The sequence below is a fragment of the Felis catus genome, chromosome D4 (assembly GCF_018350175.1).
Source record: "Felis catus isolate Fca126 chromosome D4, F.catus_Fca126_mat1.0, whole genome shotgun sequence".
NCBI classification, from domain to species: Eukaryota; Metazoa; Chordata; class Mammalia; order Carnivora; family Felidae; genus Felis; species Felis catus.
The window spans coordinates 70,083,140-70,110,763 of record NC_058380.1 but is presented as its reverse complement, the minus strand read 5'-3'; the positions used below and the strand labels follow the sequence as shown (position 1 = coordinate 70,110,763).

The following is a 27,624-nucleotide window of genomic DNA, read 5'->3' as shown; positions in this document are numbered from 1 at the left end:
TTCTTCAGTCCCTACTAAACCATAGATTCTGTAGGTGGTGCCAGGAATCTATTTTAACAAGCTCCCCAGATGATTAAATCAAGCACATTAAAGTTTTATTTAAGTCTTTGGTTTAAAAGTCTCATTTTAATCATTGTTTCTTTGTTAGCAGCTTAATTACTAAGCATACATTCTTACAGTTTGATCCGATCTTAATCTAGACTTTAATAAATAAATCCCCATCCAGATGTTTATAAATCTTTAGAAGGGAATACCCCACTTCAGAGAAGTTTATAAGGAACACGTAAACCTGGCCATAAAACAGCCTAGAGCTAGAAGCTATCCTGTGTTTGTGTTTTCCTGTCCATATGCAGTAAAGTCATGTGTGATGGGCATTTGCCCCCTGAAGACTTGGTTAACCCATAATGAAGCCCGAGTGCCATGTATTTACAATGGAAAGGTGGAGAAAGCAATATTGGTATTTGATGAGTCATCTCTCTAGCATAGCTGATTTTACATGAGTGTTTATTTTCCATGTTAGAGACGTCCCTCTCTAGCCGATGAGGCATCTGTTGGGGCTCATCAATATCCTCCCCATCCCTACCTCCCACCCCCACAAAAACCTCTCCTGACTTCACTAGGGAAGAAGAATTAGGGAAAAGGAGGGAATTGGGCTACAAAGAAGGCCTTCTGTACTGTGAGAGTTTTTTTGAGTTGAACTGTGATAAGAAAAGGGAGCAAGGCTGTGCCTGTTTCTCTCCAGGAAGTAGAAAGTCATAGGGTAGGAGGTGCCGTGTTTTCCTCTGATGGCCACTAGGTGGTAGCATTGGCCTAGGTCGGCGTGATGATTAGTCAGGCTGATTCCTTTATTGAGCCACCTGTGGTTCATTTGTAGTGTTTACTCACAAATTAGGTGTTAATAAATCAGAACTGCTTTTTTTTCTTTTAACTGAAACTTGCACTCTTAGAGGTCTAAGTTCTCATTTGGGAAACAAGGGTATGAAATAACCTCAACATTTTCTTTTAAAATGACTAAAATGGGGGTACCTGGGTGGCTCAGTCACTTAAAGGTGGGACTCTTGGGGCGCCTGGGTGGCTCAGTCGGTTAAGCGTCCGACTTCGGCTCAGGTCACGATCTCGTGGTCCGCGAGTTCGAGCCCCGCGTTGGGCTCCGGGCTGATGGCTCAGAGCCTGGAGCCTGTTTCCGATTCTGTGTCTCCCTCTCTCTCTGCCCCTCCCCCGTTAATGCTCTGTCTCTGTCTCAAAAATAAATGAAGGTTAAAAAAAAATTTTTAAGGTGGGACTCTTGATTTCGTCTCAGGTCATGAGCTCACGGTTCATGGGCTCGAACCCTGTGTTGGGCTGTGTGCTGACAGTGTGGAGTCTAGTTGAGATTCTCTCTCTCTCTCCCTCTCTCTCTGCCCCTGTCTTGCTCTCTCTCTCTCTCAAAATAAATAAACTTAAAAAAATAAAATGACCAAAATGGAGTTCTTTCTGACTTTCTCTAATGGAGAAGAGTATAGTCCTCTCCCTTCTGTCTGTGGTTCATGTGCTTGTAAAAGAACAGAGTTCCCTGGGTCAGCATGTAGACCCTTAGGAAATAAAGCATCACCTCTTCCCTGTCCCCAGCTCCAGGGCAGACAGGGAGCCCAGAAAGGATAGTGGTTGAAGACTTGTCACCCAACCCCACCCACAAGGGCTCCGGTGTCCCACATGCCACAAATTGCCACATCCCACGCAATATGCTCCCTGATTCTGGGACCTGTGTTTATAGAGCAGCTCAAAGGTATGTCACCTATCTATCTCTTAACCTCACAGGCTGTCTCTGTTGAAATAAAATTTTAAGAAACAGAACATTTATAGAAGGCATTTGAAATCGGGGTTGGCTACAAAATCCAGATTCTAGGCAGCACCTGATGGCATTAGAAGCACAGTATTGTTGGGCATCTGGGTGACTCAGTCAGTTAAGCGTCCAACTCTGGCCCAGGTCATGATGTCGAGGGTCGTGAGTTGGAGCCCCACTGACAGCTCAGAGCCTGGAGCCTGCTTTGGATTTTGTGTCTCCCTCTCTCTCTTCCCCTCCCCTGCTCACACACACACTCTCTCTCTCTCAAAAATAAATATTTAAAAAATATATTAAGCAAAAGAAGTTTAGCATTGTTAATACAATGCCTTTTATTGAGTACCTAGTCTATGTCCCGCCAGGTGTTAACTCACACTCATAGTGTGCACTGGGCCCCCACTGTGCACTAAGGGAGATGTTGAGTCTTCCTGTATGTCTTGCAGGTACAGTCTGATAAAATCTATAGTCACAGTGGAACCTCTGTTGTGCAGAACAGATACTGAAGCCACAACTGATTGGTTTTGATTTTGAAAATAGAGCAAATAAGGCTTCCATATTATAGAATACATCAGCTGCAGCTGTAGCCACTTGTGGTTAGGGAGGCCAGTGTGTTCCTGGTGAGGTTGTGGCTTTGTTTAGAATGAAGAGGCTTATAAAGGAAGCTGTAGAAACCCCGGGTTCCCCAATTGCTGTGGTTCCGGAAACTGGGCAGTCAGTCAGCATCCATTGTCTTGACCGGATTGTTTAAGAGAATTTCAAGACAATCTGAAAACCCTGCCTGGCTCGATTATGTGGTTATTCAACATGAGGCTTGCTCTTCTCAAGGTACGCTTTAGGAACAATTGTGGGGAGAATATATCTGCGACTTTCATGAAATTCCTGTTCGCGACATTGTTAGGTTTCAAGGCCTTTTATATAGCAGAGATCGATGTGCAGAGGAAAGAAGTGTCTCTTCTGGGTCGCTGGCTACATGACTATGCTGGGAACGTCGTTGACCATGGTCAAGTTAATAAGTCCCACCGGTACCCACGCTTGTGCCACCTGCACGGAGCTGCGAGGGCCGGGAGCAGTTTGAAAATTAGTGCCTGCTCTTAGCACGTCTGTCCATCTGACTTTCATTTGGAGGCTCTTGTGTGAAATCACTTTTGGTTTTTTCCATCCAGAGTCATGGTGTGCCCTGAGGAACTACCCCACTGTTTCCCATGTGACCCCCTCAGTGAATGGCTCAGATTCCAAGGAACCTGTATTCTTAAGTTTGACCATCTGGAGCACGTCCTGAGGTTCCCTGCAAACTCTCTCCTCTGGCCATCGACTGCCTCCTTCCTGTGAGGGCTTCCCAAAGGGAAAGTCACTCTGTCACACCCCAGGTTGCTGAATCACCGTCTGTGGGTGTGGCCAGGACAGGCCTGGTTTTTTTGTTTAAAGCTCCCCAGGTAATACTGATGTGCACCTCCCACTAGAATCATGCTTGTAATGATTCTATTGTATCTTAAAAAAAAAAAAAAAAAAAATTCTAGCCCACCTGAAATTCTTAGACAAGGACTAAACAATAAATTTGACATTTTAAATTCAAAGTGGTTAAAGTATTATGGAACACGTTTGTTGTCTTTTGATAACTCTTGGTATTACTCAGAAAATGCATCCCTGCTTCTGATGACATTTTCGTTGGAAAGGGCAAGGTGGAGGTGGTGGGGTGGGTGGAATTTTATAAGTGACAGAGTACTTTTTCTCCCACTGCCGGTCCCCGGAATTTGTTTTATTAATATTTGAGATTGCCTGTCCCTATCTACAGAAGAATGGAGGTTTGTCTGGAGCTCCCGCTGTAGGAAGAGGGACCAAGTGCACCCTTCTCTCCTGGAGCCTTCACCTACTTTGTGTTTCTGCTTCCTGCCGCTAAGCTGTGCCTCCAGTGGTCCCCTGAGGCTTGATTCTGCTTTGTGTTCATCCCTTCCTTGCTGCTGATTCCCCAGTCTTGCTTTCTGACCCTGCCTGACATTTAGTGCTGCTTTTCCAGTTATCCGTGACTTGTTCCTCACAGTGTGAACCCCGGATCAGCGGCTCTGTCACCTGGGAGACTGAGAATTGCAGATTCCCGGGCCCCCCTCAGCCCCCCTTGCATTCTATGTTGCCCCTGTTGTGTGCACCTTACAGTGTGGGGAACCCTGGTCTAGGGGATGTCCCCACCTTCGTTCCATCCTCCTTCCTGCTCCCACAACCCAAGTTTGTCTTATCAGGTAGCACTGTTTTTCCAGGTGCTAGTCTTGGCTTCATTTTTCATTTCATTTTTCCTTTTACTCATTGAGTTGTTGTTCAGCTATTTCTTGGCTGCCTCCCAGAGCTGGGTAGGTGAGTAAAACCAGACCTGGTCCCTACCCTTGTGAAGCTTAGCTTCGGGTGGCAGAGGCCAGTGTTAAATACGTCACCAGCTGTAACTGTGGCATTGTCCTGAGCACCACACAGGAGAGCCTCTAACACAAATAGTAGTTATGGACACCAGGGAAGGCTTTGCTGAGGAAGTGATGCTTGTGCTGGAAACTGAGGACTGAAGAGGAACAGAAAGAACTTTCTAGGCAGAGGGAATAGCTCATGCAAAGGCCCAGCTCATCTTGGAAAGTTTGCAGAGAATTAACAAAAAAGAACATTAAATTGCCCTTAAGTCCTTCACCTTTATCTGTTCTTCCCTCCAACCTTGTCAGATTTACACCTCCTCCGTTCCCTAAGCTGAGGAGCTGGCCTAGACCCTTGGCTTTCCTGCCTGCGTGATGTGACCGTGTGCTCACTGCACACTTCCTCAGTCTTTTTTTAGTCTACTGCCCTACAGTTGCATTCACTAGAAAGACCTCTTTCCTTGTCGTTCCCTGAATAGAGAGTCAGATTTTAAACTAACTCCCTCTTCCTCCCTGTATTATTTTAAGTGAACTTGATATTGCAGTATACAGACAAGTACACAAATAAGTGTAGAGCTTGATGAAGCCTCACAAAGCGTGCACACCAGGATCAGTACCCAGATCAACAGAATATTATAAGCATCCCAGAAGTCCCCTGTCCACTTCTGGACACTGGTCACTTCCCACGGGGTGACCACGCTTCTGTGCTCTGTTAGCGTTGATCAGTTTTGCCTGTTTCTGAACTTTATGAAAATGGATTCATGTTGTTGGTAATCTGTTGTATCTGGCTGCTTTTGCTCAACATAACGGAAGAATTCACTTGTGTTTCACATCACAGTGGTTCACTTATTTCCTTTGCTGTACAGTTAAGCATGGTATGACTATACCACAATTTCCCTCTGTTGATGGGCATTTGAGTCTTTTCCAGTTTGGGGCTATTATAAAAATTCTCATGCATGTCTTTTAGTGGGTAAATCTACATTTTTCTGTTGGGAATATGCCTAGGAGTGGAATTATGTCACAGAATATGCATATGTTCAGTGCTAGTAGCTTCTGCCAAACCGTTTTCCAAAAGAGTTGTGCTAATTTTCATTCTTACCAGCAGTGCCTGAAAGTTCCAGTTGCCACATACCCTGGCCAGCACTTGGTTTTGTTAGGTTTCATTGTAGCCATTCTGGTGGGTATGTGGTACCATTACTTTGTGGTTTTAATTCGCATTTCTTTGACAACGAACGTGGTTCCCATTTTCTGCCAGATTGCTTGTTTTTTTCTCTTACTGATTTACAGGAGCTCTAAAAAAATGTTTATTTATTTTTGAGGGAGAGAAATAGCATGAGCGGGGGAGAGGACAGAGAGAGAGAGGGAGACACAGAATCCGAAACAGGCTCCAGGCTCTGAGCTGTCAGCACAGAGCCCGACGTGGGGCCTGAATTCACGAGCCCTGAGATCATGACCTGAGCCAAAGTCGGACACCCAACCAACTGAGCCACCCAGGTGCCCCTAAATGGTGTCTTTTAATGACTGTAAGTTACTTAATGTAGTTTAATTGACCAATAAGTATCTTAATATTTTAAATCATTTTTACATGACATTTAGTTCCTTAAAAAAATAGTAGAGTTCACAAATATATACAAAAAGTTAAACATAAAAAATTAAAAGCCTGGGAAATATAAATTAGGTTTAGACCAGGGAGATAAAACACACAAATAAGCCATATAGTTCTGTTAACATGTTACAACAGAGCAATACATTTTGCTTAGAGCCGCTTAGAAGTCGAATGGAAACACGGTCTGTTATCTGGTTCTCATCTGTCTGAGGTCTTCAGTTTTATAAGGATCAAAGCAGACACGGGATAGGTGGACTGTGAGGTGCATCCACACGTAGCAGGTAATTTTCACGTCAGAGAGCTAACAAGTGTACTTTCTGTTACAGGTTATTCAACGACAGTTATGACCTCCCGGTTACGTGCATTGGGTGGAAGAATTAATAACATACGCACCTCAGAATTACCCAAAGAGAAAACTCGATCTGAAGTCGTCTGCAGCATCCGCTTTTTAGATGGCTTGGTACAGACTTTTAAAGCCAATGTAAGGTCTCCAAATTTAATCTTTTCTGAATTAATGCTATTAAGTCATAATGTTTCTTCATTTTATAAACCAAGGTATCAAAACTTTTTACTTTTTTAATTTTTTTTAACGTTTATTTATTTATTTTATTTATTTATTTATTTTTTCAACGTTTTTTATTTATTTTTGGGACAGAGAGAGACAGAGCATGAACAGGGGAGGGGCAGAGAGAGAGGGAGACACAGAATCGGAAACAGGCTCCAGGCTCCGAGCCATCAGCCCAGAGCCTGACACGGGGCTCGAACTCACGGACCGCGAGATCGTGACCTGGCTGAAGTCGGACGCTTCACCGACTGCGCCACCCAGGCGCCCCAAACGTTTATTTATTTTTGAGACAGAGAGAGACAGAGCATGAACGGGGGAGGGTCAGAGAGAGGGAGACACAGAATCTGAAACAGGCTCCAGGCTCTGAGCTGTCAGCACAGAGCCCGACGCGGGGCTCGAACTGACGGACCGCGAGATCATGACCTGAGCCGAAGTCGGCCGCTTAACCGACTGAGCCACCCAGGCGCCCCTCAGAACGGTTTTTAAATGAAAGCTTAAGGTCTCAGATCTTGTATGTTGAGATTGGCCTGGAAATAACCCTAAAAACTTTGCTCACATTCTTGTTCACCTGGAGTGCCTTGCCCCCACTTCTTGGTGACACGAACTGAGTGACACTTCGATGTTACCTGTTCTGTGGCATCTTTATCAGCTTCCTGAGCTCATTCTCCCATAATGGTGCCCTGTCTGCTTTATTAGAGCCCATGTCACATTTCGTTAATAGTCGTTATAATTACTAGGTTGTATGTTCTTTAAATTGTGAGCTCCTGGGGACAGGCATGGTGTCATCTCCCCTGGGCCCGGTCCAGGACCAGGCACATAGCAGGTGCTTATTACGGTATGAGTTCATGGGTCCAATCTGGCGGGTAGTAAGATGCGTGCCTCATAAATGGCAGGGTTCAGGGAGAGCCTGGCTTCTCCCACCTCAAGCTCATGACAGACGCAGGACTGGAAACGAGGCCTCCAGGATCAGCCACCAGTGAGGTCCTTGAACTGTAGCAGTCATGCCGTCCCGCCCTCCCCCAGTCACCGTTTAGGCCCATGACCTCTGCCTGTCTCTCCCATACTCGGCTGGTCCTAAGGGGGTCAACCCCAGTCCTGGACTGGCTGCCAGCACCTGCCCCAACCTGGAAAGTTCAGTGTGTAAGGAGAGGGGTTGGAAAGGGAAGATTGGGTACAAGAGAACAACCAGGGGTAATAGAAGGCCACAGAAATTGAAAGGGTAACAAAAACTGGCCCCTGGGTCTTCCACCTCACCCCTAAGTTTGCCTCCCACTGACCCCAGGTCACTATGGACCTTGATGGCTGAGCAGACAAGAGGGGAGGGCAGTTTGCAGGAAGTCACAGCATGGCAGTTTCTCTAAAAAGGTCACGTATGCCTCTTCCAGATGCTCTAAATTGACAGTATACGCCTGGCTCCTTTGTTGTTGGTTTGGGAGCTATTCCTTTGCTGTTTATCTTCTTTCTGACAAGAACGTGAGTGTTTATTCATCAAATGTTTACTGGGCACCTACTATGTGTCAGGCTTCATGCTGGTTATAAAGAATACAGCAGTGAACAAAACAGCCAAGTATGTGGCCTTTTAAAGCTTACGTCTAGTGTGAAGAAATGGACCATAAACAAATGTATACTGTGTCGGGTGGTATGTATTTAGAAGAAAAATAAAGTAGGATGAGGAAGGTAGAGAGTGCCAGAGCAGGGCAGTTGTGGGGTTGTCATTCTATAGAAGTGACCAGAGAAGACCTCATCTAAAAGAAATGAAGGAAAGAACTATGTTGTTCTCTGGAGGGAATGCACATTCCAGGTAAAAGAAGTAGCAGTGCAAAGGTCCTGAGGCAGGATCCCACTCAGTGTAGTTGCAGAGCAGTATGGAAGCTAGTGTGTCTGGAGTAGAATGAACAAGGGGGAGAGTAGCAAGAGAGGTCAGAGGTGATAGGTGTTGGGTTGGGGGGGGTGCTGCGTAGAGCCTTATAGGTCATCCTGAGGGTGCTGGTTTTATTCTGAGGGAGGCAGAAACCATTGGTAGGTCTGGGCAGAGACCTTACATGATGTGACTCAAGTGTTACTCTGGATGCCCTGTCAACAGTAGACTGGGGGGGAGGGGGGGGAGAGGCAAGGACTAAGAGGATATTATAACAGTCCAGGGGAGAGGAGGAGGAGGAGAGTTGGACAGGATGGTAGTGTGGAGGTGGCTAAGAATAAACCGAGTCTGAAACTATTTTCAAGGCAGAGCCAGTGGGATTTGCTAATAGATGGAATTTGGGATGGGAAAGAGGCCCTCAAGGTGACTCTCAGGGTTGTCGGCCTGGGAAACTAGCAAGATGGAGTTGGGGTCGATAGAGATGGGAAAGGCTGTAAGAAGGGTAGGCTTGGGGGTGGAGATAACCAGTTATGTCAAGGACGTGTTGAGTTTGAGGTGCCTGGTACTCGTCTACATAGAGATGGTGTCAGATATACAAGTGGGAAGGTTAAGGGAAGCGTTAAGGCTGGGATGCAGATGTGGGGCTACAAAACGGGGTGAGGTCAGCTGGGAAGTGAGGACACAGAAGGTACGAACAAGGGTCAGTGTTGAAAGGTTTGAGAGACAAGAAATAGGCACTACAGGAGGCAGGGACAGACTGTCCCAGGAGGGAGAAGGAGAGCAAGAGAATCCCAGGCCAGAACTTTTTAAAGGGGGAGTGAGGAGCCCTGCAAACAGGGATAAGGAAAGCGCCTGCCCAGAGCGATGATCCTAGAACATGTTCTCATGAACACAAACACCATTGTCCTTATCATGCTGCTGCCATTGTTGCTTCCTCAAGCTTCCAGCAGTCCGGTCAAAGCTGACTCACATTGAACTTGAATCTGAGGGCCTGGTGGCAGCTTAGAATGCCTGTCACTTTAGATCTTCTACTTGTAGGGAGCGTTGGCACCAACTCTTGAGCCCAGACCCCCTTATGGGCAGGAGCAGACATCATCAGGAAGCTGGCCTATACATCACTTGTTCTTAGCCCATCTCAGGGAGCATGCTGGTCACGGACAGTGACCTGGCATAGCAAAGATGGCCTCTGATGGAGTAGGGGACTGGGCTGGGAGGCTTGTTCTTTATAAATGTGCCCTTTATTATGTTTCAGTTCCTTTTGGGAACTGGGAAAGTTGGGAAAAATATACCAGAATGGGTGAGTTTTGCACTCTAGAGGGGAGATGCAACATTGTGGGGACATGTAGCCTTTGGCAGCCAACACACCATACTCAGGCAGGCAGACCGTCCATCAGCTGATGGCCTGGAGCCTCCCAGCACCTCTGTTTGCTCACGGCAAAGGGGATGCTGGTGATAACTTTGTGAACAGCCACAAAGATTCGAGATCATATATAAAAAGTGCATGTCGTGTCATATCTGGCTCATTGTGGATGTTTGATAGTTACTTACCTATTAAGTATAATATAAAATTCTATAAAAATTTTAACAAGGCGGGGTGCCTGGGTGGCTCAGTCGGTTAAGCGTCCGACTTCGGCTCAGGTCATGATCTCACGGTTTGTGAGTTGGAGCCCTACGTCAGGCTCTGTGCTGACAGCTCAGAGCCTGGAGCCTACTTGAGATTCTGTGTCTCCCTCTCTCTCTGTTCTTCCCCTGCTCACGCTCTGTCTCTCTAAAACAAATAAAGATTTAAAAAAAATTTTTTTAATTAAGGGAAACCAAGGTCTTTGATGCACCAGAAGAGTATCTCCTAATTGAGGGGGACAGTATCTCATATTTTGGAATATGTGGACTGGGTGGGCCATCTTTTCCACACTGTCGTGATTCCCTTGTGATGGAAGCGGTCCCGGGTAAAAGAGGCAGCAGGTGCAGGGCTCTCAGGCAGGAAGGGGGGAATGTGTGCAGGAAATGGGTGTGTCTCATGTTCCCACACTATGGCCAAACAATATAAGACCACACCAAAGAGGAGGCTGCAGGAGGGGGCCTGATGACTACCTAATTCTCCTCTTCCTGGTCACTGTGGTCAATTTCCAGGTGCATGATCTTCTCTCTAGCACTCAAAAAAGGAGCTGTCTTTTTGCTTGTTCTTTATAGTCTATTTCTGAGTCTCAGTGTCCTTAAGTCGAATGGTTTGGTTCAAAGGATTCCTGAGAAGTCTGCCTGTTGAAGGAGAATTTGCGATTTCCCAGAGGCACCATGCTGTCTCCCACCCCCGTGCCTTTGTGCCAGGCGCACTGTTTAAGATGCCTTCTCTTTAGGACGCCTGGGTGGCTCGGTCCGTTGAGCGTCCAACTTCGGCTCAGGTCATAATCTCATGGTTCATGAGTTCAAGCCCCACATCAGGCTCGCTGCTGTCAGCGCAGAGCCCGCTTCAGGTCCTCCGTCCCCCTCTCTCTGCCCCTCCCCCCTCAAATAAATAAAACATTAAAAAAGTTAATAAAAAAAAATTTTTTTTAATGTACTCAGCCCTGTCACCCTCCCAGACCCAGGTCAGGAGTTGCTTCCACTTGTCCCCAGGTTGAATTAACCATCCATATCGTCCTCTGTGTGTTTCCTGTGCCCTGAGGGTTTCACGGCACTCGACAGCATTTGGCACACCATGTTACGGTCACTGCTTCTATGCCTGGCCTCTCTGGGACACTAACTGTGGCTTGGTCCCCATACTCAGCACTGTGCCTGCTTCATAAACACCCAAGTGGTGACAGTGGCTGAGTCCTGCCGTAGATGCAAAGTGCAGTTGAATGTCCCCACTGACTTCTCACTTCAGATGGCAGAGAGCAGAGTGGCAGATGATCCCCCAGGGTGACACACGCCAAGTCACTTTGAGGGCATTTAGGATGGCATTTGCTTATTCTTAGCCATCTTCCTCATGCTGTTAGTAGTTTTCTTCCCTGTACACACTTCCGTGGCTCCCGAGGGGTCAACAAAACTGATGTGGGATTAGCGTTTTGCCGTGGATAATCCATGGGTAGGTCATGGAGAGTTTACTCTCATCGTGATATCTGTGTTTCCCAATTCAGACATCACTTGGGAATCTCTGCTAAGGGGAAGGAAGAAGTCTCAGACAATTTAACTATACTGTCTTAAATCATATTTATGTGGTTTTTCTTCGAGCCCTACTTCCCATGCGTACCATGTGACTTCTTAGCGTGACATTTATTAAAGCATTTCTTTTTTTTTTTTTTAATTTTTTTTTTCTTCAACGTTTATTTATTTTTGGGACAGGGAGAGACAGAGCATGAACCGGGGGAGGGGCAGAGAGAGAGAGGGAGACACAGAATCGGAAACAGGCTCCAGGCTCTGAGCCATCAGCCCAGAGCCCGATGCGGGACTCGAACTCACGGACCGCGAGATCGTGACCTGGCTGAAGTCGGACGCTTAACCGACTGTGCCACCCAGGCGCCCCAAAGCATTTCTTACTACAAGATACGAGTGTGCATAAAATCTCTAAATGTTTTAACTCCTTTTTGCCTACAATAAAGATATTTAACCATTGGTTTTTCATTCATTTTAAAAATATGCCCACTAGACCTTTTTTTTTTTTTTTTTTTTCTTAGAAACAAGATACCGGTCAAGTTCTTCTGGATATGGCATACAACCACTTGGGTGTGACCGAAAAGGAATATTTTGGTTTGCAGCATGGTGATGATTCAGTAGACTCTCTTGTAAGTATCATCCCTTTAAGACGTCGCTGGATTTCTGTATGGTTTGGTTTTACATCTTATGTTTTCTTACCCAACAGAGGTGGCTGGAATCAAGCAAGCCCATCAGGAAGCAGTTAAAAGGTGAGGCTGACCTTCTCATTTCAGTTGAACACTGGGTATTCGTGTATCACGGCCCGTTTCTCTCTTCCAATTATCCGTGTGCCTGTTAACATCTGGGACCCGGCTTCCAGGTGGTCCAGGTGATGTGAGTAAACTGTCTTCTCCCTGTTTGACTTCTGAGTGAGCAGAGATGCTTTCAGATCAGTCCTCACCAGCAGTGAGCAGGAAAGGTGAAAGAAGGCAGCCAAGAGCCCAGGAACCTACTTTCTTCTTAGAAGGGAAGGGAGATGGCTTTTCTTAGCCCAGTGTGAGAGCCAGGGTGGGAAAGGCACGTATGCATGCAAGCACATGCACGCACACACACACACACACATACACACACCTCCTACTGGAGTCTGAGATATAGGTAGTCAATATAACAGATATAACATACTGCTCCTAAGCCCGGTGCTGTACATTAACTCCCATTTAGACAGGGTTTCACACCATGCCCCACCCCACCCTCCGCCCGGATCCGTCCTCAGCCTGGTTTCTAGCATCGCACTCTCTGTTCCCCTTTATGCACTTTATGCCCCAGACAAACCTGGCTGACCTCCCAGGCTGCACACATTCCTCTGTACCTTCCCTCAGTCTGTTCCCTGTGTTGGGATTACTTTTCCCTCTTCTCTATATCCAAATCTTCCTGTTCTTCAAAGCGACTCAGACTCCATCCCTACTTCTACTAGAAGCCATGCCCCCCCCCTCCCTTCCTGTGTCATTATCTGCTTTGCTCCTCGGAGCACTGTCCTTCATCTCCCAGTCGCCTGCCTTAATCTTCCTTGGAAACTGCCAGCTCCTTCAGGTCAGGGCCCCTGCCACACCTTCTCTGCATTCCTCACAATGCACCCCCTCCCCAGGAGGGGCCAGTGAATGGCTGAGGGGTGAACAGCAGGTGGATTTTTACACATAAGTGTGCACACACTTATGCCACCTCCCCCCACTCGCCCAAGCACCCACACGGGAAGGAGTAGAGACAAGGAACCGTGGCCAGGATCCCACTGCTGCTGTCCCCTGGAGCATGGGCCTCCAAGTCCTGACCTCCCTCAGCATTCAGAACTGCCCACAGGGAGCCACAGAGCCGATGTGCAGATACATGCCTGCCCCCATTTGAAGTCTCAGAGCAGTGAGTCCACACAGGCATGAGTACATTCCCTCATCGTTCATTCCCTCACTAACTCATTCATTCGGGAAGTGTATCCTGAGCTCAGATTTTGGCAAGGCACTGGGCTAAGCTCTGAGAATCCGGTCCAAATCAGATTTGGACCTGCCCTCAAGGAGCTCACAGCCAAGCATGGGGATATGGACACCAGGAGAGTGAGGGTTCTAGGATAGTTCTGAGCATGTGATAGGACACTCTGGGTGCACAAAGCCATCCTGAGACACACATTGACAAGGTCTGGTGGGAAGGAGCTGAGAGGATGTCCCAAGGCATGGGAACACTTAGCTGTCCCCTGATGTGCAGGTGGTCAGCCTGTACCAAGTTACAGCGTCACCCGCTGGTCCCTGGGCACACATGCAAAGGTACATTCGTAGATACACACACACTGCTTGAGTCTTTGACACAGGAGAGAGACTGACAGAAAGAACTAAAGAGAGGGGAGGTAGAACCCCGGATGAACTGAGGTCGACAAGTCTGTAAGAGGAGCAAGGTAGAGAAGGCTTGAGTTTCTGAAGCAGGAAAGTGCCGAGCACATAGATAGGGCCAACGAACATTTACTGAGTAACGGAGAGGGGTGCAGCCGACCTGAAGGAGAGCATGGAGCTTAGCAACACAATCTCCTCTTCTCCTGTTGCCATATCTAGCAAAAGAAATGGGCTAATTTTATCTCTGCAAGCAAATCGATTCTTGGTATTGTTGCATAAAGCCGTATTTGAGTATGGTAATTAATTGCATAATATGTTTGCTAGTATGTTCGTCACTTTGGGAATTTACTTTGCGTTAAAAAGCATGAACTGTTGTCCAATATAAACGTGACTGAGAGGTGGCATAGCAGAATCAAAAACCTCAGTGCTACCGTTCTGGTACTGTCATCAGCTGTGTGACCCAAGGCAAGTCTCTGTGCCTGTTGGCCTGTCTGCAAAAACAGTGCCATCAACACCAGCCGAGCCTACTCAGAGTTAAGGCGGTGTTTCAATTCAAGAATATACCTGAAAATGTTTGGGAAAAGTATAAAGTCGCTATATATGTGAGGTTATTTCTTTGTGAATATTGTATAATCTGTTGATGTCAGGAATTTTTAAAATTCCTGATCTAGATAATGGAGTGCATTGTTTGAACACAGCCCTAAGTTAAACCTGTATTAGGAGGTAATACCTCATTCTGTGCTCATATTGCAGATTATTCTACTTTTTGCAGACTTGGAGATTTCTAAATAGTCACTTAACCTGTGCACTCCTTGTTCGAAATTAGTCCTTGTATCGATGGAAAAAAGCAGTGGTCTAGTGAAAAAAAAAATGCATCACTTAATGGGAGAGTAGCAGCTTACCTGCATTGACTTTTTTAAAGGGAAAACTTAAATTTGTTTTTGAAAAATGTTGTAGGAGGTTTCCCCTGTACTCTGCATTTTCGAGTAAGATTTTTTATACCTGATCCCAACACACTGCAGCAAGAACAAACCAGGTAATCACTTTTTTTTTTAAAGTTTCCTTTTTAGTATATAAAAATGAGTAACCACTAAGAATGTACGCGTTATTTTATCACTGTGGCCATACACTTCATTTGGGTAGAACCACACCAGTGGTTCCCACCCAGGTAAAAATCGGAGGGGTACATACTGAACTTTTCATCAGCTGATTAGTTCTCTGTCTTGGACCTACTTACGTCCTTACTTGATGCAATTCCCAATACACTCCCTTCCACCTCCTCCCACCTCCCCCGCTGCCCCAGCCTCTTCTGCCTGTTGAGAGTGAAGTGCCCAAAGCAAGCAAAGTCATCCGTTCTCTAACGCAGGCAGGGTTTGGAAGACCATTGTGTGAAACGGTCATCCCCAGATCAAATAGCCCCATATCTCTGCTAGGCTAGAACTGAGGCCCTTTAGGATAACGAGGTGTCTAAACTAAGCATTCTCTGCCACATCCCTAGTTGGTAAGAGACAGAAAGCTATGCAAGCTGGACCAGTTTCTCTCCTGAGTGAATCAGGGTGCGCAGGCAAAATGTGAACCAGATAAGGGAAAGAGAGCCCAGATAGGATTGTTTACCCCTCAGGGCTTGGCGTAGGGCCTGGCTCTTGTTTTGTACTGGCACGTGGGGTTTCTGGGTGGGGAACAGTGTTTGGAATGGAGGGGGTGGACACAGGAAGGTTGTTGCTGTTTGAACAGTGACCCTGCCTCTACTTCCCCTCCCCCATGGCAACGTTGAGCCCTTTTATTATTGATCTGTTTATTTTTCATAGGGAGGGAAATTTCCAGAGTGTTTCCTCTACCAGAAAAAATAAAATAAAAGTGGATATTAGGAATATTGACTCCTATTCTGTGTTCATTGTTCCCATGAGACCAACACCAACAAGGTGACATCAACTCAGGCATTGAGTACTATGTTTTGTTTTGTTTTGCTTTTGAAGGTAACCACATGATGACATTTTAACTTTTAATGTGTTTAAAGGGTAAATATTAGTCTGTTATTCTGTTTTGCTTTCTTTGTGCACCTCTTCCCTCCACCTAGCAGCCATTGGAGATTTGACTATGTTTACTGTTAAATTAAATTTCACGCCAGAGTAAGAGATGCCCGGCATGGCTCATTGGATAACCATGGGAAGTTCACATGGTGCTCTGAGTTTTCCCCATAATGGCTCCTAATGCTGGTGGACTAAGGGGGGTGTAGCAGATCGGTTCATGAGCTGGCAGACACAGAGGGGTGACATAATCTATAGGAAAATGAGTTTGAAATGACCCTACCAAGGTTCCCCCCCCGACCGTTACTAAATATCAAGTTCTGTTCAAAGGATGCTTTAAAAATGTTATGATGGATTGTATATGTATATGCATACATGTGTGTGGTTTTTTAACCAGTGGGTTTTTAAATCACAACCACACAGCAAAAATGTATCTTGCTTCGCAATGCAGTGCAGATATATATTACCGAAGCAAGTGTTTAATAAAACAATACCAAGTGCAGATAGTTTTCTATTCTCTATTTCCTTCTTTTTAAAATGCCCATTGTGACCTGTTAAATTTATGACCAACTGATAGCCTCCAACCCCAAGTGTGAACTGCACTACCTAACCTAGTAATTGTCACTCATCGTCCTACCTGCCCCCATGTGACGCTAGAGCTAGGGGGATGTGGTGGCCGAGGGCATGGTAGTGTTCTCCAAAGACCTTGAGTGAAGGGATGGCTAGGGCTGGCCTAACCCAAGAGTCTCTTTCTCCAGTGCCCCTCTTGGGGATTGGGCATCTACTTCCATACCCCACAGGAGAGAGGCTCACTCCCTCTGGGTGCCAACAGAATCTTCCTGCTGAACCTGACATTTGACGGGATGGAAGGAGGACTTGGGGAGAGACGGGTTGCCTTGAGATCTGTAAGGGATGAGGGGAATTAGACATGCTTGGTGGTAGCATAATGGCCAGCGGGCAGAGCATCCAGAGAGGCAGATTTTGGCACAAAATGAGTAATAGACTAATTTTCGTTCTTACCTGAGCCCAGGATAAAATTTGATTTGTTTGTGTCCCTCATACAGTTCACTGCTTTAGGACTGACACCTGACTGTATGCACCCCACCTCCCACCTTAAGATGGGTGGTATCCCCAGTGTGGAATGGAGTGTAGCTGTCACCTCCTGGGATTTGGGGCACCAGATTTCAATGTAACAGGAGCCACGGTAGCAGCCACCCACATGGTGCCTATAGAGCTGGTGGGCAGCCAGGACTGCCAGATCTTTTCCTTATGCTGAGCCAGGCGTCCACCATTAATTCACACGTCTTTTTTTTTTTAACTTACAGTTTCGCCTATATTCCTGACACACAGTATTCTATTAAGCCTCAGCTCTGTAGCCTATCCAAAAATAAATCCTTCTTAAGGACATTTAGCTATCAAGCATCGGAGAAAGTGGTATTTGTTGTTTTCTGGGTTTTTTTTTTTTTTTTCTAAAATTCTGGGCTGGGAGGCATCTGTCGCCCTTTTTGTGAAGTTGAGGTCATGGTCACTCTAGGAGTGACCTTTACATTTCTGAAGCCAGGCGTGCCAACTGTGTGGTTTTCTTTTATTCTACTTGTTAAACATCTCCTTGATCGTGAGCCTCCACAGCTGCTGTTCCTGATAAATTTAGGTCACCCTACACAGAATTTCATTTACTGGTAGCTTTGAAATGAGGCTCCTTCAGGATTCCCAGGAGACCCCCCAAACTTTGGTCCTCCTTCCACTATTACAGCCTCTTTGTACAATGTCATGAGATTGACTCAGACACTTTGCCGACTATGTGATAACGTAGCACTTGATGAATGGTGATCTCCAGGTTCATGTTCATTTCCCTCCCTAGGAAGAATCACCAATCAGCTGGGCTTGCCCCTGGAGGGCCAGATTTACCATAGGATTATCCAGCATTCTCTCCCTTCTCTGCTTTCTCTCAGTAGCACTGTAGGAGAGAACACTTAATTCTGGTTGAATGTCAGCTTAGATAAACATAGGAACAAACTAGAAAGGACTGATGATGTTCTCGTAGGTGAAAAAGATGGTCTCCAATACAAAATAAGCATGAATCAGCACACGTATGCTACCCCGTTTCTCAGTGCTGGTCTTCAACACAGGAAGGGTAGTTGATAACTATAGGCAACATAATAATATATATCAGAGCTAGGAAACTGACCCTAAGCCTGTAGTTACTAGATGCATAAGAAATTTGTAGCATACTCAGGTTTTTCATAGTATGACGGTCCAGATTAAAATCAGATCTAACTGACCCCACATAACCTATCTGAATGTCTGTTTCCTCAAAAATAGGAGGTGGCAGTGCCTCCTTCTGAGCTGGTACGAGGCTGAAATAAGGCAAGCCATTATGAAGTTCCCTGCATCCGGCCCAGAACTGTGCAGAGAAGGGGTTGTAATGCCACGTGACATATTCATGTCCCAGAACACCAGCGTCTTGACCTTTTGAACGTATAAATTTGAAGGCATCATGAGACCCGATGTGTTTTAAATTGCCCAAATCATCACTCCCCTGCCCCGGGACACTTCTGCTGTATCTGTATTATATTTCAAGAAGTTTCCCTTTTGTCCTCTTGGCCAGACACTGGAATGTCTATCCCATTTGAACCCGGGCTTTAAAAAAGAGTAGGAGCTAGCAGCCGAGTGTCACATGTATGCCGCATCCCTAAATATAAAGTTTTCCGTATCCCTTCGTGGCCCGAGCAGCGCTCTCACTGGTGTCTGCTCCCCACTCCCTGGATGGTGGGCAGACTTGCAGGGTGAGGGGCCTGTCCTGGGTTACCGAGCTCTGCCCACAAGTCACATGTTGGGTTTTGAAGTGCCGTTCCTGGTGGCTCACAGACCAGTGCCGAATTCAGCTCGGAGGTCCTGGCAGCGGGTAGCTGATTGATGCTTATGCTTTTGCTCGAGCACCCACGGTTCCCGGGACACAGGAAAAAACTCAGCTGGGTGTTTGCACCCCAGCCAAGGAGGTGTCCTCACAGACCCACCTCCTCTCTGCCGCTTCACGCAGAGGGAACGTGGGTGTGTTGTGAAACGCGGTTCCCCAGTGCATGGGGGCTGCCTGTGCAGAATGCTCGTGGGTCCTGGTGCTCTCGGATGCCCCGAGTTTACGGGGGCGGGAGTGTCTACTGGCAACAGTCCTGACTGATGACTGCCTCCAGCCTTTCCGTCCCTGCTCAGCCATCCCTGGGACAGCATGTGCTGGCATGAGGCTGGCTGGAAGTCAGACAGCCACAGGAGCCGTTGTTCCTGAAGGGGCAGCTTTGCGGTGGACAACCTAGCCCCCGATACTTCAGACAGAACCGTGTTTTGGGGCACCTGGGTGGCTCAGTTAAGCATCTGACACTTGATCTCAACTCCGATCTTGATCTCAGAGTCATGAGTACAAGCCCTGTACCGGGCGTGAAACCTGCTTAAAAAAAAATTTTTTTTTTAAATGTGTTTTTATGTATTTTGTTTTCCGAATGTACAGATCTTGTCCTTAACTCGTCGCCTTTTTTGTGTGTGCGCTTGCTTCAGTTTGAGTGTTCTGAACTAATAATAAAAAAATTGTTTCGTAGGCATTTGTATTTCTTACAACTGAAGATGGATATTTGTGAAGGAAGGTAATGAGAATTTCACATTCTTCTTTTCCTGTCAGTTGCCAGACACTAAAATTCCTGGTTTCAGTCTAATGAGCGTGCATTTCTGGTAACAGTATTAAATGTAGACAAAGGATGGATGTTGAAAGCAGCATCCGGCATGACTTTATGGCCTGGACGTCTGGTTTTAACTCGGTCTCGATTTGGAGAAGTGGAGGATGGATAAACATCATTTCATGTGTCAATTTTATTAGAAAAGGTACAGTTATCTTTCTGGTAAAGACCTGAGAAATGTTAAAGGGAGGGAGAGACCCAGAATGTGAGACGGGCTTCATTGAGGAAGGCAGATCAGGCCTCATTTAGGTCTACTTCCAAGCTCCTTAGTACCTATCATGACTCATTTTCTCACTGGGAGACTTTGTGCTCGAAGGCGTGAGCATCTGCCTATGATTCAGCACGTCTTGTGTGTCAGGACCATCTCCGTGGCCAGAAGTGTGTGAAATGGTCCAAGAAGGGAAAAGAAAGGCCAAGCCAGTGGTCCCTAGCTGCCTTCTCCGAATGCTGACTTTTCCTTGACTTAAGGGAGAAACTGTAGCCGATGAACTGGTAGAAAGAGTCACAGCTTATTCCCATCCTCCTCATTCTGTCTTTCCCCCTGCCAGTTCAACTGAGGTCATCAGAAGCCCCTGGAAGGAGCCCACTGTGTGGTTAGGGGCAGTGAGGCAGGAGCCCAGGAGGCGATTAGGACCAGTATGGGCCCTGGAGACCACAGTAGCCATGAGGTTTAAGGGGGAGCAGTACGGGCTGGGAGTCTTTGCCCTGCCACACGCCCATGGTCCCAGCTGAAAACCACATTTGGGGAGGGGAGGGGGCGGGGCACCTGGGTGGCTCAGTTTGTTGGGCGTCCGACTTCAGCTCAGATCATGATCTTACAGTTCTTGGGTTTGAGCCCTGTGTCAGGCTCTGTGCAGACAGCTCAGAGCCTGCAGCCTGCTTTGGATTCTGTCTCCTTCTCTCCGCTCCTCCCCCGCCCATTCTCATTCTCATTCTCATTCTCTCTCTCTCTCAAAAATAAATAAAACATCAAAAAAAATGAAAAAAAAAAAAAAAGAAAGCCACATGTTGGGGACTTACAGGAGAGTAGAGAAAGGAGGTCCTTCTTGTCAAACCTAGACAGGCATCTTGTGTCCAGCAGGCAAAGAGCTGTTGGAGGTTTTTAAGCAGGAGGTCTGTGGCCAGAGCAGCATCGACAAAGATAGTGCCGGGACACGTAAGAGAAGGCTGGAAGAGGCTGGGGGGCTTCATCTAGATGGAAGGGAGATTTTCAGGCATGGCCCTGAGGATCTGGGGGATGGGGTTGGGGGAGGAACATTTAGAAACAAGATGCATGTTGAATTCGGGATTGCCAGAACCTGATGACTCTCCAGAGCTCCTACAATTAGAAAATTTTTTGTAATTTAGCTCATTCTCCCACTCAGAGGAGGGAAGAATCCCTTCCCTAGCACAACTGCAGGCCTTGGGGCCTCTGCTTAAGCACCCCCAGAAATGAGCTCCCCCTTTCATGGGACAGCCTTCTTACATGTCAGGATGACTCCAGGTTGAAATCACCCACTCCTCTCTTGGGTCCTGGCCGCCCTCTACAGCAGTAACAACTTGTCTCTCTCTTCTGTGCACTCATTTCTTTTCTCCACAACTATTTCACCAACCACCTGTTGTGTGATGGGCTCTCTACTGTGCTGGTCAAATAAGGCAAGGCCCTGCCCCCTCAGGAGCTCTCAGATGAGCCCTCCACATAGTAAAATTGGCAGTCTTCATTTTTTCTTCTCCAAACACAATACCCCTCGTTAGTTTTGTGTGAAACCTGTTGGGGGCCACGTTGTCTTCAATCTCTGGCATTCCTTGTCAGGCCTCTTGGTGGCCTCTACCACCTCTCTGAGGAGAGGGCCTCCTGCTACCAAACACTTCCTGGGTGTGTCAGGGTGGGCATGGCCATTTGTAGCCATGGATCTTGTGACAGACTTGATGGATCTAATTAGCCCTGACTCCTGGGTGCCCTGATTTGTTTGAACTGTGTGGTTGGCAGTTCCCAAGGCATTCTCTCTTTCCAGCTGAGATAAATGACCTTGTCCATCAGATAAAGACCCTAAAACCTGGAGGGAAAGAAAGTAGTCTGTCTAGGGGCACGTGGCATGTTAGTGGCCACCTTGAGTGACCTTGAAGCCTTTTGGTATTCTTTAGTTTGTATTTATACTGTTCTTTGGAAATGTTCTTTTCTGACTTATTCATAGGATTGTTTCTTCCATCTAAATTGAACCTCCTTAGCCCATCTCTTCAGTTGTACCCCACGTCCCATTCACCCTGCTCTGCTGCTAACAGGGACACTGACTTAGGTTTCATTGAAGCCCATCTTGGTAGGAGAGCGAGTGACTGGTGTTTGTGCTCCCCACGGGCTATCTGGGTCTCCAGATGAACAAACAGATGGTGAATATGCCTGGGCGTATCTCCATACTTGGAGAGATTACTTAGAAGTTCTAGCAGGGAACACGTGGTAACTTGAGGAAAGTTGGGGACCCCTCCAGTTGGGAAGGCTACCTTCTTGTGCAGCTTCAGGACTAGCGCATAGCACAGCAGATGGGAAGGGGAACCCTGGGCTGTCAACCTGATTAGTCAGAGAGACGGGGGTGACTCACATCTTGGGAATCTCATGAGCTGCCATGGAAACAGTACTTTTTCTCCACTTCCCCTGGGGCTGCGGGAAGAATGCTCTTAAAATCTGTACCTCCCCACCCTGTAAGCCTTCATTTCTGCTGCTTCTACTCAGCCCCTCCTCAGTGCATTTCTCCACCTGGCAGAGATCCCTGGCCCAGGTCTGCTGGCCGAGCTCCTAGGCAGATGGTATAGTTCATGGTTGAACGGAGAAAAGGGAGCAACCAGAGGATTCAAAGGATGACTAAGCCAGAGATGATGTTATTGACAGAAATGGGGTGTTTGGAGGGTAGTGAGCCTGAGAGGAAGGGAGACCAAGTCTAGCAGCCAGTCCATGGGTTTCTAGCGGTGGCAGGCAAACTGGGAGGTGGACAGAACATTCCGTATAGATTGGAAGCTTCAGGAGGGTAAATAGATTTAGGAATCTTAACTAACTGTTAAGTAATTTAGAACTCACAGGAGTTTTAACATTTTAAGATCCTTTTCTATTTTTCCCACCTAAGAGGATGTCACCTTTCTAGAAAGCGGGTAATCAAGAATCATGGAGTCAACAGAAGTCAGATTTAGTTAGAAAGCCCCACAGAAAGTCTCACGTCTTTACTAGAAAGATATGAAGGCTGCCCAATGATCTAAGAGTATGATTTTCTCACTTTTCCTCTTCGTAATATGAGCCTGATCTTTCTTGATCAGCCAAAACCTTGGCCACCATTAGGCCTTTAGCTTCATGGTATTTGTATTACTGTGTATTACTTTAAACACAACAAAGTTCTCCTTTAATTTTAAATCTTTAGTGTTACATTTGTCTTTACTATTTGAGTTGCATCCTAAAATTGTCTTTGTTATGATTCAAGATGTTTTTTAATGGTTAATGCAAGAAAGAAGATAGGTGTTACCCATGATGGACGTTTCAGGCTGTTGTTGGCTCTCTCATGACCTCACTAATGTGTTTTCCTCCTGACAGGTTAACCTGCCCTCTTAACTCAGCGGTGGTTCTAGCATCCTATGCAGTGCAATGTAAGTCACCGAGGGAGCATTTCACAGCTGGACAAGACTGTTCTAACTGATGTCTCTTAAGAAAGTCACTGCCCTTTCCTGTTTGACCAGGTCTCTTCCCCTCTTCCCAGGAATCCTGTTGCACAAGCTTCTCTCTGGTTGTCTGGAGAGTCCCACTGTCATCCTGACTGACACTGTCCACCCACACAGGGATGTTGGTCAAGGAGAGTGGTGAAGGGGGAAAGAGTGGATGAGCCCATACAACAGAAGTCACCTATCACACATCGTATCAACCAGACCCTCACATATTGTGTCTCATAACAAACCCCAGTGGGGCAAATATTTCTACCAGTCACCGCTTATAGACATGGAAACCAAATCCCACGGTTAAGAAATTTCCTGGAGACCACTCCTGCTACTTGCTTGGGATCTAAGGAACTTATTTTTAATTTTTTTTTTAATGTCTATTCATTCTTGACAGAGACAGAGCATGAGCAGGGGAGGGGCAGAGAGAGAGGGAGACACAGAATCCGAAGCACAGAACCCGACGCAGGCCCTGAATTCACAGACTACGAGATCATGACCTGAGCCGAAGTCGGATGCTCAACCGACTGAGCCACCCAGGCGCCCCATATTTTTAGAGTTTCAGTAGAGCTAATGGGTTTTTTTATTGCCCTATAGCAACAGTGTCCAATAGAAATATAATGTGAGCCACATATGTAATTTTCAGTGTTCTAGTACCCATTATTAAAAAAGGAAAATGAAACAGATGAGTATAGTTTTAATATTTTAATTAATCCAGCATATCCCAAATACTATCATTTTAATATATAATCAATGAAAAAAATTAACAAGATATTTTACATTTTTTTAATATGGAGTCTTCAAAAACCAGTCCAGATTTTATACTTTAAGCACATCTCAATTTCAAGTGTTCAGTAACCACATGTTGCTAGTGGCTGCCACATTGGATAGAAAGTCCATATGGAATTTTCTGTCAAGGCCTGTTTAAGAATTCATTTATTCAGTGAAACTTTGTTGCGCATATATTCCACATCAGGCCCTGTGGTAGACGCGGGGTATGCATGGTGAAAAGGGGGCCTAGCCAGATGGAAGGCGAGGTATCACTTCATAGTTAGCCGTGTGGTGCCAGAGCAGTACGCTAATGTAGAGGTCGGGCAGAGGTGCATGGTATGTAAGAAGGCTCCTCTACCTTTCTATAAGCCCCACAGCATCTTGGCCTATAACCCTCTTAAGCTGACTGTAGGGTAGGGAGTTAAGAGAGCAAGATGGTCAGGTCTCTGAGCAGGTGCTGGCTGAACTACTCGCTCTACTTTGGTCTCAGAGGCAAAATAGCAAGAGAAGGCTGACAGGGACTCCTGAGGTGGCCTTAAGTCTGTCCACTCCCCTGGCTGCAAGGAACAGAAATAGGAGAGGGGAAGAGCAAGGTGGCTGGGCGGGCCCACAGCTTATCTGCCCACCTGCGGGATACCAGGAAGTGGAAGACAGACCTTTAACAATGACCCTACTCACTAGTAAGGTCAGATCCAGTCTCAGTCTCCCCAGATAGCCTGCATCTCCTTCTCTCCAATGGGAAACCAAGAAGAGGTTGCACAGTGACAGGCCTGGGTAGATTTGAAAGTTCCCCTCTCCCTACAACACAGCTGGAACAGACCCGGCTGTGTTGTATCCAGATGGGAAATGGCATGGCCACCAGTCAGCCTGTGTCCTTACTGGTCTCTAGACCTCATGGACTCCATGTCTGCCAGGCTGATCAGCTGAAGAGACCAGCTTTGCTACATCCCGGTGTGAGTTTGGTGTTCGCAGCTGGAGCTTTGAGGGGCAGGAACACTAGGAAGGACATAGTCAAACTAAATTCAGATCCTGGCTTCTCCACTTGCCACTAATGTGGTATTACCTCCCTGAATTCCCGGGGTTTTTTTTTTTTCTGTAAAACAGAGGTGATGGTGGCGATTACAACTCAAAATTGACTGTTTGAGTCAAATCATACATGTAAGGAAATATATAACTAGAAACTTTACAGCCGGACCCTTGCTGGTAACTGAGTCAATGAGCACGTTCCTGGAGCCATGTTTCCTGGGCTTGGGCGCTTCCACTAATACATCATGACCCTGAGCCTCTCCAGGCCTTCGTGTCTTCATCTGTGAAGTGGTGATAGCTGTGTTTACTTCCTAGGGTTGTAGTGAAGATGGAATGAGTTATTATACGGAAAGCTCTCAGGATAGCGCCCGCCGCGTGGCAAGTGCTCACTTGCGCTCTGTTTTCATGTCTGCCCAGAAGAAAACTTTCTGAAGAACTGCCTTTTGTAAACAATAAACTCTATTTAGAGTAAAATTTAAGAACCAAATACGAAAATCCTATTCTAAGTCGGGTTCTCCCCTCTGCAAACAAGTGATAGAACTGGGCTAAAGCAAGTTATTAGCATCGAGAAAGCAGAAACTCGTTTCCGTGGAAATATTAGCATGACTCTCATGCTTAATGAAATCATGTGTTGTCAGACAAGCAGTTTTAAGTATAAGCTCTTTATTCCTTCACTCTCAGGAAGTACATATATATTCTTCCTGATACTTCTGTGCATGCATTTCTCTAAGATTAATTCTTGGATAGGGTACTGCTGGATGTCTAATTTTTATCTACTACATTTCACTAAATTGTCCTGGCAGGGGTGTGTCATATGAAGATAAGCCCCACTAGTGACAAGCAAACCAAAATCACATTTTCTTACTAGATAAAAAGTAATGTAGGTAAATACTGGAAAATATTTTTTTTAATGTTTGTTTATTTTTGAGAGAGACACACACACACACACACACACACACACACACACACACACAGCGTGAGTGGGGGAGGGGCAGAGAGAGAAGGAAACACAGAATCTGAAGCAGGCTCCAGGCTCCCAGCTATCAGCACAGAGCCCGATGCAGGCCTTGAACTCAAGATGGACTGTGAGGACTGTGAGATCATGACCTGAGCCAAAGTCGGACGCTTAACTGACCGAGCCACCCAGGCGCCCCCAATACCTGAAAAGATTTTATAGGTTGCTGGTGGCCTCAAGTATTTAGGAGGCTCAAAGAATAAAGTTCTTAGAAATACTTATTCATTCCATAATGTCCCTTGACCTCTGTCACGTGCAGGTTCTGTACCAGTCTTAGGGTGCACAGACAGAGCATGGCCTCTCTCTGGAGTCCCCTGCCTGCTGGGGAGGCACAGGTGGGCCAGCTGATGGTGGCAGTGAGGGTGAGCACAGAGGATGCACTCCATTCTTGCATGGGGGAGAAGGAAGTGAGTCCAGAAAAGCTTCTTAGTGATGACCCCTGAGAAGAGCCTCCAAGATTAAGCTGGTGTTGGATGAATAACATGTAAGGGGCTTGCTTATATTACATAAAGGACTTTCCCAACAGAATAGTTTGACAGCTGGAAATGCCGCACATTTGAGTGTCTGGAATATACTCTCTGTTTCCTGCACAATATAAAATTTTAGCCAGAAGAATGCATGGAACTTAAGACAATGTACTTCCCACATAAACACTCATTTCCTTATCTTCCTGCTATAATTAGCTTGTGCATGTGTTGCTTCCCCACGAATAGGAAAGTGTATTGCTCTGGAGGTTAGGGTGTGTGGTATAGTAAGTAGATGAAGGTTATGGACCGTGGTCAAAGTCTAGGCTCCAAGTTACCAGCTGAGCAGTGTGGGCAGGTCCCTTCCTTGAGTCGCCCTTCCCTTAACTGTTTCATAGGGACAAAAGCAATGTCTGTCGCTGGGTTGTCATGAGCGCTTTGAAATCAACAGGGGAACCTCTCTGTGCTTGGCCAAGTGTTTGCAGATGACTATTTAACTTTGTTTCCCTCTAGTGGTGAGCACAAAACTTTGCACGGAGTAACCAACTAAGATTCCAAGGGAAAACCACCCTACAGAGAGATTCCCTCTAGGCCTTTTGTTAAGTTCAGACATTTGTCAATGACTTGACTAAAGATGACCTTGCTGTTCATGTTTGCAGAAGGGCCCAGGGGTTGGGATTTATCAGCTAAAACAGATGACCAAGTCAAGGTCCAAGAGGCTCACCATGAGCAAATGAAACCAATAGAGTAAAATTTAATCGGACTCTGCCTTGAGGCTTAGGAAAATCCCTTTGCAGCATTTGGCTGCCCTCTGGGGACATAACCCCTGTCTTCAGCAAATGGCGAGCAACAGCTTGGACCTGGCAGGCAGGCTGGTGGGAATGGTAGGAGCATAAGCTGGGGGGCATGGATCACCTGGGTTCTGGTCTTGACTGCTGGAAGTGGCTTCTGTGATATGGGAAGTCCCTTGTCTCTGGACCATAGTTTCTTCTCTTTTTTTTTTTTTTTTTTCTCTTTCTTTTTTTAGTTTCTTCCCTTTTAAAACGAATTTATACAAGATAATTTTAAGACTTTCTCATGCTGTCCTCATTGGGGGCTCTGTGTCAGGGCATCTAAATTATTTCCTATAAACACACGGTTCTATACTTCATAATGTACAAACTCAGCTATACACCACACTTGTGCTTACATAATCCAGCCTTGACA

General features: G+C 46.3%; 1 protein-coding gene across 5 annotated transcripts in view; it reads left to right on the top strand.

Moving 5' to 3' along the window:
- Positions 1-27,624, top strand: part of PTPN3 (protein tyrosine phosphatase non-receptor type 3) — a 150,390-nt gene that overhangs the window by 62,945 nt on the left and 59,821 nt on the right. For 4 of the 5 annotated variants that reach the window (XM_045043568.1, XM_019816304.3, XM_023242550.2 and 1 more), the window contains exons 2-7: positions 6,142-6,296; positions 11,892-11,999; positions 12,077-12,119; positions 14,679-14,757; positions 19,339-19,383; positions 23,027-23,079. In XM_045043568.1, the coding sequence (XP_044899503.1) occupies positions 6,142-6,296; positions 11,892-11,999; positions 12,077-12,119; positions 14,679-14,757; positions 19,339-19,383; positions 23,027-23,079 (483 nt within the window). Of the gene's footprint in view, positions 1-6,141; positions 6,297-11,891; positions 12,000-12,076; positions 12,120-14,678; positions 14,758-19,338; positions 19,384-23,026; positions 23,080-27,624 lie in introns of those variants that run through there. The other variant, XM_011288512.4, reaches the window with a different exon arrangement.